The sequence below is a fragment of the Elaeis guineensis genome, chromosome 1 (assembly GCF_000442705.2).
Source record: "Elaeis guineensis isolate ETL-2024a chromosome 1, EG11, whole genome shotgun sequence".
Taxonomy (NCBI): domain Eukaryota; kingdom Viridiplantae; phylum Streptophyta; class Magnoliopsida; order Arecales; family Arecaceae; genus Elaeis; species Elaeis guineensis.
The window spans coordinates 87,566,699-87,588,277 of NC_025993.2; the positions used below are offsets into that span (position 1 = coordinate 87,566,699).

General features: G+C 39.6%; 1 protein-coding gene and 1 long non-coding RNA gene across 2 annotated transcripts; both read left to right on the top strand.

Moving 5' to 3' along the window:
* Positions 1 to 3,577: 3,577 nt before the first annotated feature.
* LOC140857167 (uncharacterized) lies at positions 3,578 to 9,898 on the top strand. Its single transcript, XR_012140679.1, has 3 exons — positions 3,578 to 4,101; positions 6,310 to 6,819; positions 9,706 to 9,898. It is a non-coding gene; the product is annotated as an uncharacterized lncRNA (long non-coding RNA).
* A 10,422-nt stretch (positions 9,899 to 20,320) lies between these two features.
* On the top strand, positions 20,321 to 21,277 carry LOC105035149 (uncharacterized). Its single transcript, XM_010910588.2, has one exon. It carries the CDS (start codon positions 20,537 to 20,539, stop codon positions 21,275 to 21,277), a length of 741 nt encoding a protein of 246 aa, XP_010908890.2. The 5' UTR covers positions 20,321 to 20,536.
* Positions 21,278 to 21,579: the final 302 nt, after the last annotated feature.

The following is a 21,579-nucleotide window of genomic DNA, read 5'->3' on the forward strand; positions in this document are numbered from 1 at the left end:
TAGCAGATGAGCGTCCAAAGTCAGCCTCTGCATTTCTAAATAACCTCATCTCATTAGTTAAGTTACCCTGCAAAGTTGGATTACCAAATGAATACCTCTCTATTACATCTAAGAGTCCAGAAATACTACGAGGATCGATGTTTATCCATAAGTTTTGAGTCATATTGAAAATAAAGATTCAACCAAAATCGAGCTGCATGAAGATTTTGATGCAATTGCAACTCCCATCGAGAATTAATTATCCTCAAATAAGGTTCAACTACAGCCTTTCTCTTTCTAAATCTTTTGATAATTTCATCTCTAGCTTGATGCATAGCATGATACAAGTAGCCCATTGAAGGTTTATCATCACTGTCAACAATCCTCAAAACTGGAATTAAAGGCTCCGTTAGTTTAACAATGGTTGCACAAAAAAAGAGAATTGAGAACATCATCGACAAGTTTTTTTCCTTTACTATCCTTAGCATAAGCTGAAGTTGTCTACTCTCTAGAAGTCACTATTGCTCTTAATGCATCTTTGGGGCCCAAAATACTTTGTAAAGCAATAAAATTGGTGGCAAAATGTGTGGGTGCCGAATGAATTATCTCCTTTCCACTAGTAAATTTTTTCATCAAATACAAAAGATAGCAATGATTATAAATGTATTTTGTGATACCTGCAGCATGGGCTACTATGTTCTTAACTGAAACTAACTTACTAATGTCTTGCATAATGAGATTAAGACAATGAGCAGTACAAGGTGACCAAAAAAGAGTAGAAAATTTTTGTTCCAATTTTTCACCAGTAGCAACATAATTTACAGCATTATCAGTCACTACATGAACCACATTTTTAGAACCAACGGATATAACAATTTTTTTGAACAACTTGTATAACATTTTAGCTGTCTTTGAGGTATTTGAAGCCATCCACGCTCTTCAAAAATACGGTCCCTCTAGGATAATAAACTAAAAAATTAATCAAAGTTCTCTTACACTGATATGTCCATCCATCAACCATGATTGTGCATCATGTTTTCTTCCATGTGGCACGAAAGCTTTCAATATAACTTTTCACCTCATCAATATTCTTGGTTAACAAATAACCACGAACAGAATAAAAATTTGGAGCTTTGTAACCAGGCCCTATACTAGCTATGGCATCTATCATGCACTGATAATACTTAGAGTTGACAGCATTAAATGGCACATATGCATCTATCATCCATTTTGCCATTACAAGATCACATCTTTCAACTGCTTTTTTGTTTTACAATAAATTTTTTATAGTTGGTTGAGCACCAGGAGTTATTCTTGGCATGAAATAATTTTTAAATTTTTCTAATTATTTTTTTTTCCACCTTCTATATTTTTTCTTTTTGCATTATTTATAGACTTGTTTGATGAGTGAGGAATTTATTGTATGTCATCATCTTCACCCAATTGCCTATAATATACTTGTTCCTCATGTTCCTTATGCCTTGCACTAAAGGAATTGCAATCTTCATCCATTGTCTTTGCTTTTTTCTTCTTCTCACTAATAGCTTTTATATTTTATATTATTTGATGGCAAATATCTGTCGGCACCTTGCGGCATGGTTCTACTTCTCCTTTTACTTATGCAAGATATTGTTTGAAGCGATTGATCCCACCACCAGCAAATGCCTTTCCATAATACAAACATGCCAACTTCATCTTTTTGGTATTACCATTAAGTTCTGGAGCTTCTCTATGATGATTCCATAGAGGATCATTTTTACCTCTAACTCTAGAAGATGGAGTATTACTTGTATCACCCATGGATGGCATACTCCCCTCAACAGAGGTCATTTTAATAATCTATAAAAAATTAAATTGAGCTATAATTTATAAATAAAAGATAAAATAATAGCATTAAATCATCAATAATTTCTCTTACTTCTATCAAAAAAAATTTCATGATCCCACGAGTGGGACACACGATCACAGACTCACAGATCACGAGCAGCAGTCCTCTGCTTCACCGTGAGTAGTCATTAAATTTTTTTTTCCCTATGTCGTCCATGGTTTCCAACTCCCAATCCCACTATAGATGGAAGAGGAGGCAGAGGGGGGAGGGGGCTGAGTGGAGGGGAGGAGGTAGAGGGAGGGGATCCATACGGAGGCAGAGGAGGTGGAGGGGGGAGGGAGCTAAGTGGAGGAGGAGGCGGAGAGAGAATGTCCCGGACAAGGAGAAGGAAGCAGAGGGGGTCGAGTAGAGGAGGAGGAGACGGAGGGAAGATGTCTCGGATGGCAGAGGAGGAGGAGGCGGAGGGGAGAGGGGGCCGAGCGGAGAAGGAGGCAGAGGGGAGGTCCCGAACAGAGAGAAGGAGGCGGAGGGGGTTGAGCGGAGGAGGAGGCAGAGGAAAGATGTCCCGGATGGCAGAGGAGGAAAAGACGGAGGGGGGAGGGGGCCGAGCAGAGGAGGAGGAGGCAGAGGGAGGTATCGATCGATAGAGAAGGAGGCGGAGTGGGTCGAGCAGAGAAGGAGGAAGTGGAGGTTGCGGATGGAGGAGAAGGAGGTGGAGGGGCCGATCTTGCATCTATTCATCGGAGATTTGAAAGAAAAAAAGAGGATTACGCCGCTGTTACTCACCGAAGCTCCGATCGTCCTCATCGACTCGTCCCCAGTCCCGGCCACTGCCGTTTACTCGATTCTCATCCTCGTCGGCCTGTCCACACTCTTCGTTCACTGCCACCGCTGCCGACTTGGTCATCGAGGAAGGAAGCTGGGAGCCTGGGATCGGGAAGTCGAAGACTCGAAGGCGAAGCCGAAGGGACGATCGGGATGGGAGATGAATGAAACCAGATTTTGCCTCGATCGAATTTTATTGGGTCCGATGGTTTGCTATCCAACCGGTCGGTTCGCTCGAATTTCATCGGATTTTAAGTGCATCCGATTCAATTAGGCAATCGGCCCGATCCTATGGCCGGATCATCGGGTTTCTAGGCCGATCGGCTAGGTTTGATGACTTTGCCTGGTTCTCTTAATAGTGCAAAGTAAATTGAAGGTTTATGACATGTTAGTCGAAGAGCTAGCTATCAGCTATGTAGTTATTTGGTGGGTAGAAACAGTGCATTGCGATTGCACGTGCGATAGTGAGGGATCCCAAAAGTTTGTTACTAGATGCGGCAACTAGTGCGTTTGCTACTGAATCTGAATGAATTGTTCAAGATGCATCGGATCGAGCAATGGTTAATCGAACCACAATTGTTATAGACAACCGACTGCGGCTGTGTGCGATGATTCGCTCATGCACAGATCCAAATATATATATATATATATATATATATATATATATATATATATATATATATTTTAGATGCCACACCTTGAGCTCATGCGAATCACCGTGGGTGGTGCGTGTGGAGCTGCATCGCTTGTGCACCGCCCACGGTGCACAAAGAATTATTCAAAGGTGCTGATGTATTTGCCGTCGCTAGAATTGGAGCGATCATAGAGGAAGTGTGAGATCCGGCCCGGGGTCTGTGCCACGCGGGGGGTCCGCTGGTGGTGCACAAAGAATTATTCAAAGGTGCTGATGTGTTTGCCGTCGCTAGAATTGGAGCGATCATAGAGGAAGCGTGAGATCCGGCCCGGCCCGGGGTCTGGGCCACGCGGGGGTCCGCTATGGCCGTTCGCGGAGGAAGCCGCGCGCTCGCCACTGCGTAAGAGGGGAAAAAAAAAAAAAAATCCCTCCCCTCCCTGCTCGGTGGAACCAAAAACCTCTCAACCTCCCGCTCTCTCTCTCTCTCTCTCTCTCTCCCGCGCTCACTCTCTCCATCTCTCCTTCTTTCTTCCAGGTTTTTCCCGTCCCCAGCCCGTCTCTCTTTTTCCCTCTCCCGTCTCTCTTTTTCTCTCTCTTTCTTTCTCTCTCTTTCTCTCTTCCCTCTTCCCGTTGCCTTGTGTGTGAGTGTCTGTGTGGGTGAGTGTCTGTGTGTGTGAATCTCCCGCGTTCCCTCTCTTTACCTCTCTCTCTTCTGTGGGTGTGGAGTGGGAAACAGTAAAGGGAAAACAGAGAAAGAAAAGGAAAAGAGGAAAAGAAGAAGAAGAAGGGAAAAAAAAATAGGGTGCTGACCTGAGGTTCTGTCTCTCCCATCATTGTAAGTAAACCCTAACCTCTCTTAGTCTTTAATATGATTTAAATCTGGATGTAATTGCTATATGGTTTGGGGAATAATGGATGAATATTAAGGGAAAATAATTGCTGATTTTGGGGTGCATTGAATCTGCCTATGATAATTCGGGATTTTTAATTAATTAATGGTTAAGTATTTGAATAGGCAAATTTAACCGAGACTAGTCAACTGGTTGCTCAACCAATTTGCAAAGTTTGGAAATTTTTGAATATTAAATGATCAGATTGGGGCTGTTGGCGGGGAAAAACAGGAAACCAGAAATTCAGGGTTTAGAATTTTTATGGAGTTTTATAGGTTGTTTCAAGGAAATAATGTGATATTGATTTCAGATTATATATATATGTTTGGATTATTCGGTTCCAAGGAGTATCGGTAAAGTTTTAGATAACTTGATTGAGGATTTTTGCCAGGTAAGTAACCTTTACTTAATCAAGGTAATTGCATAAAGTGATAAATGACTATTACTTGACGATGTTCATTGATTTAATTGCTACCACATACTTTAAAAATTATGAGATTTGCTGGCTATATTAATTATACTGATCCAAGCATGAATTGTAAAACTATCAGTATTTCAAGTTTCGAATGCTCATGATGATTTGCAAACCAATATGTACAGATTTATTAGATCGGCTTCTAATTGATAGAATTTGAAAACACTTGGCATGAATTTATAGAATTTATGTTAGCAAAGATGAATATATTAATTTGGAAAACCATGTTGCATTTAGATTATTGAAAGTTTGATGATTAGTCATCTTAATGAATTTCATGTACTGATTATTGTTTCGAAATTTTATATATGTTGCAACTTATATATGTTATAATAATGATTGTTTGATTTGCGTTTGTATATGTATATTGAACTCCCAGTCTACCTACATTCTAGACCCTGCCACGTGGGGGTTTTATGTTGGTAATTGATATGGATTGTTTCTTAACTTGGCACTTTGGACCTACTCCACAGGGGTTAAATATGGTACTCTGGACCTACTCCACAAGGGTTAAATATAGTACTCTGGCCCTGTCATGAGGATTATATGTGGCCATGGTGGTTTAGACTGATGAGTTATTATAATGCTTTTGAAAAATACTATCATATGATATTATTGAAAATTTGGAAGTAATTATCTGGTTTTATGTGGATTGTGAAATACCTTAGTTTATATATGAGATCTCGGTGATTTGTAAAATTATCGGTATTCGAGTTTGAAGGTAATTATCAGATCTTTATGTGAATTTTGGAATACTTTTACTTTATACATGAGTTTTGGTTTGTATGGTTATATCTATATTGTGGAGTTGTTAGTTTGACCCTAACTATATATATGATATGCTGATATTCTAATTCTTATATCAAATACCTATTTGTCTCCAGTAATTTGATTTCTTTGATTATGTCTTGGTTGCCTATTGAGCCGTGAAGCTCATAAACTTTCATATGTGATTTTCAGATTCAAAAATTATTTTTGGAGATCAGACCTTGGCATTTTAGGATTTGTATATAGAAAGTGAGGCCGGTTTGCAAAAGGTGGTTAGTTCTTGGGATAGTAAGTGTATATTGATGGTTATACTAGTCTGATGTAAATTCTATAAAACTTGAAGATGTAAACTAATTTGTGAAATAAAAGTTAGTTGTTCTGCTATACTGCTACCTGTGGAATGAGTATGTTATCTTTCATATTGTGTTGAAGTTTTGCTAGGTTGAATACCTTGCATGCCTATAGGGAGGGTACTCTGTAAGTATGCGGCGGCTGCTCACATCTTCAGAATATTATTTTAATTTAAATTTTGGGTTAGGGTCATGATAGTTAAAGTGATATTAGAGCTAGATTTAGGATATAGGAAGGTATTAGAGTTAAGGCATGTGCTGAGTATGAGTAGGGTAATTATAGGATGATGAGATATAAAAATTTGTCTTTGTTATTCTAAATAGTTATTGATCATATCTTTCGATCTATTTGAAATTTTGAAATAAATTTTGATGATGTTTTAGCAATAAATTGAAGATGGTATCAATGATTTTATGAATATTGACAGTATAATAGTAAGGATTGCAACATTGGGAAGTTTCTTATGATCAGAGTCTATTATTTATGTGGGTGATAATTCTTTGATGAATAAGATATGTGATTAGTGCTATTTTTTTAATATATGAAATGTTAATTGCAGATAATGTAGATCACCGATATATCCCCAAAGGTCATTTTGGCGGAAGTGACAAGAAATTTGGGACTCCCTGATCTGGTCTATGGAGTTGAGATGGTAGAGGGATGACATGTTAAATCTTTTGTGGAGGTAACTGTGAATAGGAGAGACCCACCCCATGAAGTAACAAGAACTGTGGGTTCTCCTGAGGTAGAACAAGTAAAATCTGAGTAAGCAGCAATTTATGCTTTTAATTCTCTAAAATGCCAATACCACTTTAAAGTGCGAGATGTTAACTTTTCAGATCGAGAGTATTATAAATATTCTTTTCAAAGAGTAAGCACTAAGTACTATGCTGTAACAGTGGAATTTTAGCAAATGAGATGGGACTATGAGAGACTGAAAGAGATAAATCAAAGGCATTTGATGGATGTTTTGCTCTTCAGCATCAGGTAAATAGGTTGAGACAAGGGCTCCCTCCATATATAGAATCATCATCTGGAGAAAATTAAAGTAGAGGAAGAGTAAAGAAAGGTATGATTTATTATTGCATCGGATAAGTTATACCGTATTTATCTAAATATATAATCTTAATTATTTTCTATTATGTAATAGAGGATGTAGTAGTGAGCATTTCTGCATTAGATAATTGTAATTTTTCAAAATGAGTTAAACATCTCGGTATGTTTTGAAAAAGGATTTAAGGCAATATTCAAGGATTCAAGAAATTGTCAGTTGATCAAATATTCTTAATGAACTTAGGAAGAAAGTTAAGGTTTGGAATAGATTAGAATGGACATACTAAGTTTAAGTTAAATTTTATAGTTTATATAATCCTTTGCATAATACCTAGTATGAAACATGTATGTACTTAGAAACAATTGGAAGCCAACTATCTGTAAGGGTATTTGAAAATTCCTAAGGACTATAATAAACTTAAAGATTATAGATTTTAGAAGTATTCTTATTAGTAAGAATTATGTTTGAAGAATGCTTGCAATTATCGGTAATAATGATGATGGAAATTATCGATAGAGCTTGCAATTAGTAGTATGAATTTAGCAATGAAAGTTATATGCTAGATGATGATTTATGTTTGAAGAATGCTTAAAGCTATGATGGTAATTTAAAAGTTTTGACACATGGGCATATATCCTTATTGGACATTGCATATTTGAGGTAGTTTCTAGGTTAAAATAATGTTGGATGGATATAAGAAAGGAAAATGATTAGCAATTGCAGTCATCCACCAATAGTGAAACATATTAGCTAAATGTAAATTTTATGATGCGATCATTCTTGAGGGCTATGAAACTAAAGGAGATATGATATATTTGGATCATTTTGAACTTCAGTGTGCAAATTTTGAGGACAAAATTTATTTAAGAAGGGAAGATTGTGAGATCCAGCCGGGCCTGGCCTAGGGTCTGTGCCACGCAAGGGTCCGCATGTTGCGGACCCATGGCCATTGGCAGAGGAAGCCGCACGCTTGCCACCATGGAAGAGGAAGGAAAAAAATCCCTCCCCTCCCTATTTGGTGGAACCAAAAACTTCTCAACCTCCCGCTCTCTCTCTCTCTGTTCTGCTCTCTCACGCTCACTCTCTCCATCTCTCCCTCTTTCTTCTAGGTTTTTCCCCTCCCCGGTCCCTCTCTTTTTCCCTCTCCCATCTCTCTTTTTCTCTCTCTTTTTTCCTCTCTCTTGCTCTCTTCCCTCTTCCCGTTGCCCTATGTGTGTGTCTGTGTGTGTGAGTGTTTGTGTGTGTGAATCTCCCATGTTCCCTCTCTTTCCCTCTCTCTCTTCTGTCTGTGTGGAGTGGGAAACAGTGAGGGGAAAATAGAGAAAGAAAAGAAAAAGAGGAAAAGAAGAAGAACAAGAAGAAGAAAAAAAAAGGGTGCTGGCCTGAGGTTCTATCTCTCCTATTATTGTAAGTAAACTCTAACATCTCTTAGTCTTTAATCTGATTTAAATCTGGATGTAATTGCTATATGGTTTGGGGAATAATGGATGAATGTCCAGGGAAAATTATTGCTGATTTTGGGGTGCATTGAATCTGCCTATGATAATTCAGGATTTTTAATTAATTAATGGTTAAGTATTTGAAGCTGAAAATTTTACCGAGACTTGTCAACTGATTGCTCAACCAACTTGCAAAGTTTGGAAATTTTTGAATATTAAATGATGGGATAAATAAATCCGGATTGGGCTGTTGTGCAGGAAAAACAGTAAACCAGAAATTCAGGGTTTAGAACTTTTATGGAGTTTTATAGGTTGTTTCAAGGGAATAATGTGATAAGATTATATATATGTTTGGATTATTAGATTCCAAAGAGTATCGGTAAAGTTTTAGGTAACTTGATTGAGGATTTCTGCCAGGTAAGTAACCTTTACTTAATCAAGGTAATTGCATAAAGTGATAAATGACTATTACTTGACAATGTTCATTGATTTAATTGCTACCACATACTTTGAAAATTATGACATTTGATGGCTATATTAATTATATTGATCCAAGCATGAATTGTAAAATTATCAGTATTTCAAGTTTCGAATGCTCATGATGATTTGCATACCAATATATACAGATTTATTAGATAGGCTTCTAATTGATAGAATTTGAAAACACCTGGCATGAATTTATTGAATTTATGTTAGCAAATATGAATATATTAATTTGGAAAATCATGTTGCATTAAGATTATCAAAAGTTTGATGATTAGTCATCTTTATGAATTTCATGTACTGATTATTGATTTGGAATTATATATGTTGCAACTTATATATGTTATAATAATGATTATTTGATTTGAGTTTGTGTATGTATATTGAGCTCTCAGTCTACCTACGTTCTGGACCTTACCACACGGGGGTTGTATGTTAGCAATTGATGTGGATTGTTTCGGAATTTGGCACTTTGGACCTACTTCGTAAGGATTAAATGCGGTACTCTAGACCTACTCTGCAGCGATTAAATGTGGTACTCTGGGTCCTGTCACAGGGATTATATGTGGCCGTAGTGGTTTAGACTGATGAGTTATTATAATGCTTTAGAAAAATACTATCATAAGATAATATCGAAAACTTGGAAGTAATTATCTGGTTTTATATGGATTGTAAAATACCTTAGTTTATATATGAGATCTCTATGATTTGTAGAATTATCGGTATTTCGATTTTGAAGGAAATTATCTGATTTTTACGTGAATTCTAGAATTCTTTTACTTTATACAGGAGTTTTGGTTTGTATGGTTATATCCATATTGTGGAGCTGTAAGTTTGATCCTAACTATATATATGGTATTGCTGATATTCTAATTCTTATATCAAGTACCTATTTGTCTCTAGCAGTTTGATTTCTTTGATTTTGTCTTGGTTACTTACTGAGCCATGAAGTTTATAAATTTCCATCTGTGTTTTTCAGATTCAGAAATCATTTTTGAGGATCAGACCTTGGCATTTTGGGGCTTGTATATAGAAGGTGAGGCCAGTCTGCAAAAAGTGGTTAGTTCTTAGGGTAATAAGTATATATTGATGGTGGTATTAGTCTAATGTAAATTCAGTAAAACTTGAAGATTTAAATTGATCCATGAAATAAAAAGTTAGTTGTTCTATTATACTGCTGCCTGTGCAATAAGTATGTTATCTTTCATGTTATATTGAAGTTTTGTCAGATTGAATGCCTTGCATATTTATAGAGAAGGTTCTCTGTAAGTATGCGGCGACTGCTCACGCCCTTAAAATATTATTTTAATTTAAATTTTGGGTCAAGGTCGTGGCAGGATGGAAAGCATGAAACGCTGATTAATATCAAGGATGGGGTTTACACCTCCTTGGTAAAAGTCTCTCATAGCGTATGGTTTACCCTCGATCTTGAAGATGTCCTGCTTAGATGGTAGAGAGCCCTTCTTATCTACAGTGCAAGCATTGTAATACCACAATTTACAGCGGATTCTTCTTCTCTAGAAGCAACGATGTACCATGGAACCTTCTACATCTTTGTAGACGCGCTTGTACAGTTTATACCCGAACCCTTATTAGTGGTTAGCATAGGTGTGTTCTTGTAAGTTGTACTCGTTGCACTGAGCAGAGGGATGACCTGATCTAGAGTAAGAATCTCCTGGTGTTCCAGAGAGAAACCCCTTTCTTTCTCCATCAGTGTTCCATCTCCTCCCATTGCTATACCCTACCACCACCCATCAACTCCACAACGACAACCCTTTGCCATTTGTGCAGACATAATCTCGTTAGGCAGTCAACAATCTAGTGGTGAGGTTAGACCGTTAGGCAGTCAACAACCTCAATGGCATTACACGATCTTCAAATGCTGTGGGAAGAATTGTCAAAAATACAACTTACAAGTCTGCCGGACTCGGTGGAACCAAGGTGGTTCCCCAAAGGAAAATTCCCGCTGAGGCTCTATTATAGATTTCTCATCGACGGAGGGGTAAGACCGTATTTCAGCACAGTGGTGTGGATCATTAGAGTACCCGAGCGAGTCAAGTTTTTCCTGTACGTAGCCCATCAGGGGAAAATACTCAAACGAGGTTGGAAGGGAACTGATAACTGCTCCCTATGCGATGCAGCATCCGAGACGACGGACCACCTACTGCTTCCATGCCCCTTCTCAATGGTGATTTGGGTCTCCAAGATTTCGACCCACAAGATTTACCATCTTCCCTTGAAACTCTTTGGGACACATGGAGATTGCAAAAAAATAGACAAAGCGTAATCGCAGGGCTGGACATTTTACTGGCTGCCGGATTCTGGAGCCTATGGAAAGAAAGAAATAGAAGATGTTTTAATTTCCACGCTCTATAACCAAACCCTCTTGCAAAGCAAATAGCCAGATTATACTTAAACTGGACAGATCGAGCTCAGTTGGCAGGAAACAATCAGGTCGTTGCAGTGCGGCAGTCTATCATCAAACTCTTTAATTTCAGCTGATACACAGTCATCAGCCCTCACACAGAGAATTACCAAACTCCCATAAACCTAGCTATACCAAAACCTGTAACAGATGTCCCACAACTGCTGAACATTCAGCAACTTTCACCTGGAGCCTGTAAACCTGATACTACAAACCTGTAAACCTTTCTCACCCCTATATCCTATCACTGTAACTTACATATTTACATATTTGCTAATTATATAAATTGAGTTAGGCCTTCCCTAACTCATTTCCATCAAAAAAAAAAAACAAAAAACAAGCAAAAAAAAAAAAAAACAAAAAACCAAAAACTAATGGTGAGGCTGTCACCACCAGTGACATGAGAGCTCCAACCAGGAGAATTCCGACCACGAGAACTCGGACCTTTCGCCGACCTAACCCCCCTCCCATCAGAACCCGACGAGCCATCCATATCCCATCCGAAACCATAACCATCAGCAAACCACTCACCTTACGAATTGCCATTGATATCCCTCTGTCTGGGGAACAACCCATCGCACTCAATCGGCTATAAACTCTGGTCGGAGAACAAGTTTCTGGCATTTCAGATAAGAAACCACGTCGTCCCAGGGCCAGAGATCACAAGAAAGTAAGAGGATCCCACCCCATAGGGCACAGGCACCAACTTCAGTATGGTCGACACGTCGCCATCAGATCTCAAACAACCTTGCATCGTTGCCAGGCAAGAAAGCCTTCGCTCTGTCAAATCTCCCAAACCTTCAGCCAAGGGAGAATGGACTGTAAGTTGTTCGCAAGCAAGAAACTCGAAGGAAAAGCAATGGACAAAAAGTGTTACAACAAGGAATATCCAAGGCGTGGTGGTGGTCCGGTATCAGAAATTAAATTATCAGAAGCAGAGTGGAGAAGAGTCCCAGAAAACCGCAGCATGCTCGTGTGACATATGTGTTGTAATTCTTATTTTTATTTTTTGAATGGAAGGGAGGCAGGAATAGCCACCCGGCCTTTATTGAAGGTACGAAAAAAATTACAAGAGAGAGGAAAAAAGAGTTAACAAAAAAAGTTGTAATACATTGGGTATACATATAGAAACAGCATTGAACAAAATGTGAAGAAAAAAATATATTAGCAGGGAGGCTTGCTTGCATGAACAAAACAGCTGCCATGTCATCCTCCCACCCACTCCCATCGTATTGGAACTCCCAACCATACTGCCGCTGTTCATAACCATGCCCAAGCATTGGTCCTCCATGACTTTGTTGGTTGTTCCTTCCTTGCTAGCTCTGTAACTGGCTTATTGCTATTGCCCTCTCACTTGCTTTTAATCCTCGGAAGAGATGTTGATGGAGAAAGGCTTTTGCTGGTCATTGAAGGCTGTAAAAGCTTGCTTAAGATATGATTTCTTAAGAACTGATACTACCTCTGAGTCTCTTGTTTGGCACCTCTTACTCTTCTCTTGGGATGCTCTTTTTGTTTTATGTCCCTTTGGGAGGTGATGATGGAGGATGATTTTAATCAACATTTTTCTTAGTGATGACTTAATCCTAGATAAAGGATGTTCTACCAAGTCTCCTTTTGATCTTTATTTATTCTCTGCTCAAAATAGTTCTTAACATTTGTTTTACAGGTCCTTTTGTTTTTTATATTCTTCTGTACTTTTCTATTGTATGTAAGCCCTTGAAAATTCTCTCATTTTCAATAAAGCTCAGTGAGTAATGAGAAAACTTCCATCACTCCCCTCTTCTATCTGAAAAAACTTTTATGCTAAAGATGCAAGTTGGGTGGCCATACATTTTTCTTGAGTGGATTTGCATTCTTTCACATCTTCTATATATCGCATCCTTAGTGAAGCCTGGTGTAGTCACCCAATTTTTAGTTAAGCCTAATGTAGTCACTAAATTTTTGATGAAACAGAAGGCTAAATTTTTGATGAAAATTTTAGCTCACCTTGTTTTCTAACCGGTTTCCTCTAAAATCTCAATTAAACAATGCTTCATTGAAATTAAAGTGTGCCATTCTAATTAACTGGATATGATCTTCAGGTTGATGTTTAAAGCAACTAAATTTTAGTCATGGACAAATTGGTCTAATTTTACTTGGTTAATAATTCTCTGTGATCATTTAAAGTTTTCTTTCCTTTTTGCTTTTTTAATAAAATAGCACGCCATAATATAAGCATTAAGCTTCACACGGATATGAGGAGAAATGTTGCTTAGAGATAAGCATCAAGCTTCAAATGTTTCTGTATCTATGGATGGTGATGATGTGTGCATGCATTTGCCAAACTTGGGTGGTTGTGATTTCACCTTGTCATTAGAATTATATCTTTTTAATTATATAAATTGGTCTACAAACTCCAACTTCTAGAAGATGTATGATTGTTTTTTTCCCTTAAGTGGGATGTATTCATCTAAAAAAATAAAAAACAAGAAAGAAAGAAAGAAAGAAAAAAAAGAAAGTACTACTCTTTGAATGGATGGCTTAAATCCACCAACTGCAGCAGGAACCAAGATAGAGGTCGTAAACCAATTTCACACATCCGATGGTTGTAGTTTCTTGTGGCATAGATTAATAAAATATGCTTCCTCCAACTCATTTATGAGTAGTTAGAAATCATGATTGAGATCTAACTCGCATAAGGTTTTAGATCATTATGGAATATAGCGTGTTATTTTTGGCTCCAAATCATATTTCCATATTCTTCTCCCGTGACAGTTAGGAATACTACATCGGCTCAAACTCTATTTTTGAGAAGGTTTTCTTCCTTTATAAAGAGGCCACTGGCATCCTTTCTTGGTGAACAGAGGTAAGAGCGGGCGGAGAAATTTCTAGGGCTTCTTGTGCGGGATTTTTCCTTGCTTTCTCGTGTGCGCAGGCTTTGTTCTCGGGTCGACCTCTCACCTGTGCCTCTTGTGCGTGGGTTCTGTTCTCTGGCCTGTGTCATCTCTTGTGCGCGTGTTCTGTTCTCTGGCCGATCTCTCTTGCTTGTTCTTCGGTGCTGGCCTGTTCTCTGGCCGATCTCTCGGCTGTGCCTTGTGCGCGGGTTCTGTTCTCTGACCGATCTCTTGGCTGTGCCTCGTGTGCAGGTTGCTTTTTGGCTTCTTTCTGTTGGCCTTCGGGTGGTGATCTACCTGTCTTCTTCTTTCTCGGTTTCACGGACACCTTGTGCTGCTACAGCTGGTAAGGAGGTATCATCTTGATTTTTTGCCGAGAGTTGAGGAAGGTATCTTCATCTCAGGTATTGTTTTTTTTATCTTGATTTATTGCCGAGGCTGAGATTGGTTGATCCTATTGGATCTTGGTTGCCTTCTATTCGATATATTGTTGCCTTCTTGTGGGATTCGAAAAAAGGTATTTTATACCTTATATATTGTACCTATTTTTCGGGACGGATTTATAGTGGAATTGCTCCTCCTCCCCGTGGATGTAGGCCTTTTGTGCCGAACCACGTAAATCTTGGTTCTTTATCTTTATTTATTTATGCCTGCAATGTGTTTGGTGAATTGTCTCAAAGAAATTAGATATTAGATCACAAGCCCAGATCGATCCAATTTGGTGCGCGTTGCTCCAACAATTGGTATCAGAGCTCTTGGATGGCTGGTGACAAGAAACCAAGTTTCTCAATGGCTAATGATCCGGTATCTGTCTCTCACTCCACCACCGTCAGGCATGAAGTGGCCGTCTTTGATGGCACGGGAGATTTCTCACTATGGAAGGTAAGGATGAAATATCTGTTAGTTAAAGAAGGTGTTGCAAAAGCCCTTAAGGGTATAGATTCAATTCCGGGAGATAATGAAACTGTTAAAGAAGAGATTAACGAGAGAGCCCTAGGAACCTTGTTTTCAGGTTTGAGTGATAAAGTCCTTCGTAATGTTGTGGAACTAGACACAACCCAAAGTGTATGGGAAAAACTAGACAGTTTATACATGGCAAAATTTCTGACCAATAGATTATATTTGAGGGGAAAATTACACACATTTCGTATGACAGAAGGAACTTCACTTAAAGATCACTTGGATGAGTATAATAAGCTCCTGCTAGATTTAGTAAATGTTGGTGTCGATGTAGATGAAGAAGATAAGGCTTTGATTCTAATTTACTCTTTGCCCAAGTCATTTGAGCATATTACCACTACCATACTTTATGGAAGAGAAACAATAAGTCTTGAAGAAGTAGAAGCTACTTTGTTATCCAATGAACTTAGATTAAAAGTACAGCTTCAGCATCAGGCTCAGACTTCAGCTCAAGGTCTTGTTGTTAGAGGTAGAGATGAACAGAAAAAGAGTGGACAAGGTAGGAGTAAGTCCAAAAATAGATCAAAGTCTAGGCCTAAAAGACCAGGTATTTGTCACTACTGCAAAAAGCCAGGTCACTGAAAATCTGAGTGTGGACTTCTACAATCTAAAAGGGAAAAGGAACAAAAAAATAAAGGAACAATCTCTGATACAGCATCAATTGCAGTTTCTTCAGGAAGTCATAGCAGTATATCAGATGATGCAGTATTCACAGCTACCTGCAGTATTAGTCATACTGACACTTGGATAGTGGACTCTGGAGCATCTTTCCACATGACACCTCACAAGGAATGGTTCTCTTCCTTTAGATCTTGTGAAGGTGGTACTGTTCTTCTTGGAGATGATGGTATCTGTAATATAGAAGGTATTGGAACAATTCAAATTAAATCAAATTCAAATACCATGATGATATTGGATGATGTTAGATATGTTCCTAAATTAAAAAAGAACCTTCTCTCAATACATGCCTTTGACAGAGCGGGATATGAAGGCAGATGGGGTAGAGGATCTATTACTATCAATAAAGGGGTATTAACTTTATTAAAAGGTAAATTAAGTGGAACCCTTTATTACCTGGATGGCAGTACTGTTGTTGGTCAGGCATCAACAGTACAATCCTCTCTTGAGCAGTTGACACACTTATGGCACCAGAGACTAGGACACATTTCAGACAGAGGTCTACAGGAGCTGAGCAGACGTGGTCTGCTGAGAGGTCAGAAGATTGGTGCACTTGGATTCTATGAGCACTGCATATTTGGAAAACAACACAGAGTCAGCTTCACAACAGGCGTGCACAGGACAACTGGTATATTAGACTATATTCATTCTGACCTATGGGGACCTGCTCCAATTATATCCAAAGGTGGATCAAGATATATACTCACTTTTATTGATGATTACTCCCGAAAAGTCTGGATATACACCATTAAAAATAAGAGTGATGTATTTGAAACATTCAAATGGTGGAAGTCTATGGTCGAGAGGCAAACTGAAAGAAAGGTGAAAACTTTTCGGACTGATAATGGTTTAGAATTTTGTTCTACAGAATTTGATGACTTTTGCAAGACAGAAGGCATTCTCAGACATAGAACAACAGTAAGTACACCTCAACAGAATGGTGTGGCAGAACGCATGAACCGGACACTGTTAGAGAGAGTCAGATCTATGCTATCTAGTTCAGGATTAAGTAAAGATTTTTGGACAGAGGCCGCTCACACAGCCTGCTATATTATAAACCGATCTCCAGCATCAGCATTAAGCATGAAGACTCCCGAAGAGATGTGGACAAGAAGACCTGCAGACTATTCAAAACTTAGAATCTTTGGGTGCCCAGCTTATGCATATGTAAAAGATGGGAAGTTGAACCCTTGGGCTAAAAAGTGCATATTTATTGGATATGCATATGGGGTAAAGGGCTACAGATTATGGTGCACAGAACCTGGATCTCAAGGATTTTTAGTCAGCAGAGATGTGACATTCCATGAGATAGCCATTAATTCAAGGCAGCTACAGCCTAATTCTTCTCAAAGTGATCAGGATCGGGGTCAGCAGGATAGGAAGGTTGTAGACATTAATCAGACTGTTAAATCACAACAACAACAGACAGATGCACAGATTCAGACTCAGGAGGAGGTGACACTACAAGATCAGGATCAGATTGAGAGAATTGCCACTCGCAGACCAAAGCGTCAGATCAGAGTACCTCAAAGGTATGGTTTTGAGGATTCTGCTTGTGCTGAGTTAGTCTATTATGCTCTGAGTGTTGCAGACACCATTGGTGATGAGTCGACCACATTTCAGAAGGCCATTAGTAGTTCACGAGCTGATGAATGGACCATGGCTATGGTTGAAGAACTTCAGTCTCTAGAAAAGAATCAGACTTGGGAGTTAATCAAATTACCAAAAGGTGAAAAGGCAATTGGCTGCAAATGGATTTTCAAAAGAAAAGAAGGAGCCACTTCTCAAGATTTTAGATATAAGGCCAGGTTGGTAGCAAAGGAATATAGTCAACGAGAGGGTATTGATTACAAGGAGGTATTTTCTCCTGTAGTCAAACACTCATCTATCCGTGTGTTACTTGCTTTTGTTGTTTCTCAAAATCTGGAGCTGGAACAACTAGATGTTAAGACAGCCTTTCTTCATGGTGATTTAGAGGAACAAATCTATATGCAACAACCACCTAGTTTTGAGGTTCCAAATAAAGAAGATCATGTATGTTTACTCAAGAGATCATTATATGGTCTCAAGCAGTCTCCAAGACAGTGGTACCGCAAATTTGACAGATTTATGGTCGACCATGGATACAGTAGATCTCCATATGACAGTTGTGTGTATCACCAGTAGCTTTCAGATGGGTCCTTTTGTTATTTGTTATTATATGTGGATGATATGCTAATTGCAGCCAAAGACATGACAATCATCCAGAAACTGAAAGCCGAGCTCAGTACTGCATTTGATATGAAGGACCTTGGACCGGCAAAGAAAATACTTGGGATGGAGATTATTCGTGACAGACAGTCAGGTAGACTCTTCCTTACTCAGCATAGTTATATTGAAAAAGTCTTGGACAGATTTGGTATGTCTTCAGTCAAGCCTGTCACTACCCCCTTTGCCAGTCATTTTAGACTTTCTGCCAGAGACTCTCCTCAGACTGAGGATGAGGAGAGATATATGTCTAGAGTGCCATATGCGAGCGCAGTTGGCAGCATCATGTACGCGATGGTCTGCACTCGACCTGATATTTCACAGGCAGTAAGCGTAGTGAGCAGATATATGGATAAACCTGGAAAGGCTCACTGGTCAGCTGTGAAATGGATACTTAGATATCTGAAAGGCACTTCTAAATTGGGATTGATATTTTCTACACAGAGTAATTGCATAGTTACAGGATTTTGTGATTCAGATTATGCTTGTGACTTGGACAGGAGAAGATCTTTGACAGGATATGTGTTTACTTTTTCTGGATATGCAGTCAGTTGGAAGGCTACTTTGCAGTCTACAGTTGCTTTATCTACCACTGAAGCAGAATATATGGCATTGACAGAGGCAGCAAAGGAAGCTATTTGGTTAAAAGGGTTAGTACAGGATTTGGGTCTCAAACAGGATTGTTTAGACATTCATTGTGACAGTCAGAGTGTTTTGCACCTTGCCAGAGACCAGATGTATCATGAACGAACAAAACATGTAGATGTCAGATATCAATTCATCAGAGACCTAATAGAGAAAGGTGATGTCAGACTTCAGAAAATATACACTGCCCATAATCCAGCTGACATGTTCACTAAACCAATCCCTGCAATTAAGTTCAGGAATTTCCTGAACTTGATTGGAATAAATATTTGGTAATGCCCTGCGGGGCTTGTGGTGAGGAGGAGGTTATAAATTTTTCCATCTGATATATAAAAGGTACAATATTTGTCGCAAGGAGGAGGATTGTTATTTTTGGCTCCAAATCATATTTCCATATTCTTCTCCCGTGACAGTTGGGAATACTACATCGGCTCAAACTCTATTTTTGAGAAGGTTTTCTTCCTTTATAAAGAGGCCACTGGCATCCTTTCTTGGTGAACAGAGGTAAGAGCGGGTGGAGAAATTTCTATGGCTTCTTGTGCGGGATTTTTCCTTGCTTTCTCGTGTGCGCAGGCTTTGTTCTCGGGTCGACCTCTCACTTGTGAGTCGACCTCTCACCTGTGCCTCTTGTGCGCGGGTTCTGTTCTCTGGCCTGTGTCATCTCTTGTGCGCGTGTTCTGTTCTCTGGCCGATCTCTCTTGCTTGTTCTTCGGTGCTGGCCTGTTCTCTGGCCGATCTCTCGGCTGTGCCTTGTGCGCGGGTTCTGTTCTCTGGCCGATCTCTCGGCTGTGCCTCGTGTGCAGGTTGCTTTCTGGCTTCTTTCTGTTGGCCTTCGGGTGGTGATCTACCTGTCTTCTTCTTTCTCGGTTTCACGGACACCTTGTGCTGCTACAGCTGGTAAGGAGGTATCATCTTGATTTTTTGCCGAGAGTTGAGGAAGGTATCTTCATCTCAGGTATTGTTTTTTTTATCTTGATTTATTGCCGAGGCTGAGATTGGTTGATCCTATTGGATCTTGGTTGCCTTCTATTCGATATATTGTTGCCTTCTTGTAGGATTCGGAAAAAGGTATTTTATACCTTATATATTGTACCTATTTTTCGGGACGGATTTATAGTGGAATTGCTCCTCCTCCCCGTGGATGTAGGCTTTTTGTGCCGAACCACGTAAACCTTGGTTCTTTGTCTTTATTTATTTATACCTGCAATGTGTTTGGTGAATTGTCTCAAAGAAATTAGATATTAGATCACAAGCCCAGATCGATCCAATCCGGTGCGCGTTGCTCCAACATAGCGGATACAAATCATACCACTATTGTTGAACTTGGATTGCTTTGGACTAGAATTTAATACTACAAAGATAGGCAGGTTGCTTCCCTTGTTCTCTCCAAGTTTTTTTTTTTTTTTTTGCTTTTTTGTTTTTACTTTTTTAATTTTATTTTCTTATTTTCTTTCCAACTCACCCTCTTAATAATATATCAGCAGACTCGCAGTCTCAGCACAATGATGTCCTGCCCTGCTGCCCCCGTCTTTAGCGTAGGATTTGAAGGAAGACTTTAGTACACGTCATGCCCAACTTTTCTCAAAAAAAACAAAAAAGAAAAAAAAAGGAAAAAATAAGGAGGGAGGAAGAGGTACACTTGTTTGAGAATTCTCCGCTCATACCAACAGTGTCACCTCCTATCTTGCGACAAAGCGATCCTGATGCGGAGACATCACTAAACTTATCGCTCAAATCGGTCCAAATTGGACTGTTGGCCTGCCAGATATTGTTGATCTATCGATCCCGCCCAGGATCGGATTGGGAACCAAGATTCTTCCTCGTATCCTCCGAATACCACTTGGACTCGAATCAGGAAATTGGACCGTTGGTTAAACCGTATCGCATTATATATAGTTCCTTCCTTCCTGGCTGTTCCGAAGCTCGACGGCGAACAGGAGTGAAGGAGACAGAATAGAGAGATCAAGAAGAGCAACCTAGCCATGGCGATGTCTGAGAGCCACATTCTGGGCAATACGGTCGTCCACTTGGAAGCCAATGTAGTGCTTGCTCCAGAAGTCCAATCGCAGGTTGCCGTCCGGATTCACTCAGGCGACTTCGACTGTTTGACCCACACGCTCACCGTCGTCCCGGCAACGATCCATCGCTTCCATCTTGGCCACGTCCCGTTACGCAGGGCCATCCCAAGAATCGTCTCCTACGTGCTACCCCGTATCGACGGCATCCACGACACAATCTGGCGGCTCTGCAACGACCTGCTCCACCGCTTCTCCTCCCAAGTCGCAGCGCAGATGATGGATGGATCGGCGATCGAGCTGGTCGTCCACATCGGCCTGCTACTCCAACCTCGTGGATCGAATCAGGACATGGAACTCATGACTGAGTGCATGCTCGAGAATCCTTCGGAGGATGACGAGGAGATGGCTGGGGATGTGTATACTTATTATCTTTACGAGGGTGTTGATGGCGGGCATGGAGGATTTCGTGGTGTGCCAGGGAGCAGGTCTTTCATTGAGGGGCTGCAGCGTTTGCCATATGGTCGAGGAAACGGTGTTCGAGAGGAGGAGTGTGCGATATGCTTGATGGAGTTTGATGCTCAGGCGGAGGTGAGTAAGATGCCCTGCTCCCACGCCTTCCACAGCCGATGCATCGTCCAGTGGCTGGAGAGGAGCAGCCTCTGCCCTCTCTGCAGATCCCAAACGCCCACGGATAATTCCAGTTGACGGGAACAATATAGTTGATGTGTCGGTTTTTTATTTGCTTTCTTGTTTTGTTTGATTTCTTATCTTCGTAATTACATATGTATTGATCACTATGTAAATACAAACTGCAATGATTTATTCTTTAATTAATTAAGAAAAGTTCTATTATTATTATTATTATTATTATTATTATTATTATTATTATTATTATTAATTTTTATATAAGCAGACAATCACATCGTTCTAATACGTGTACACTCCAAAAAGTCAGAATATAAGAGTCAGAGTGTAGCTCAAAAGTTCTATTATTTTCTTTAAGTTTG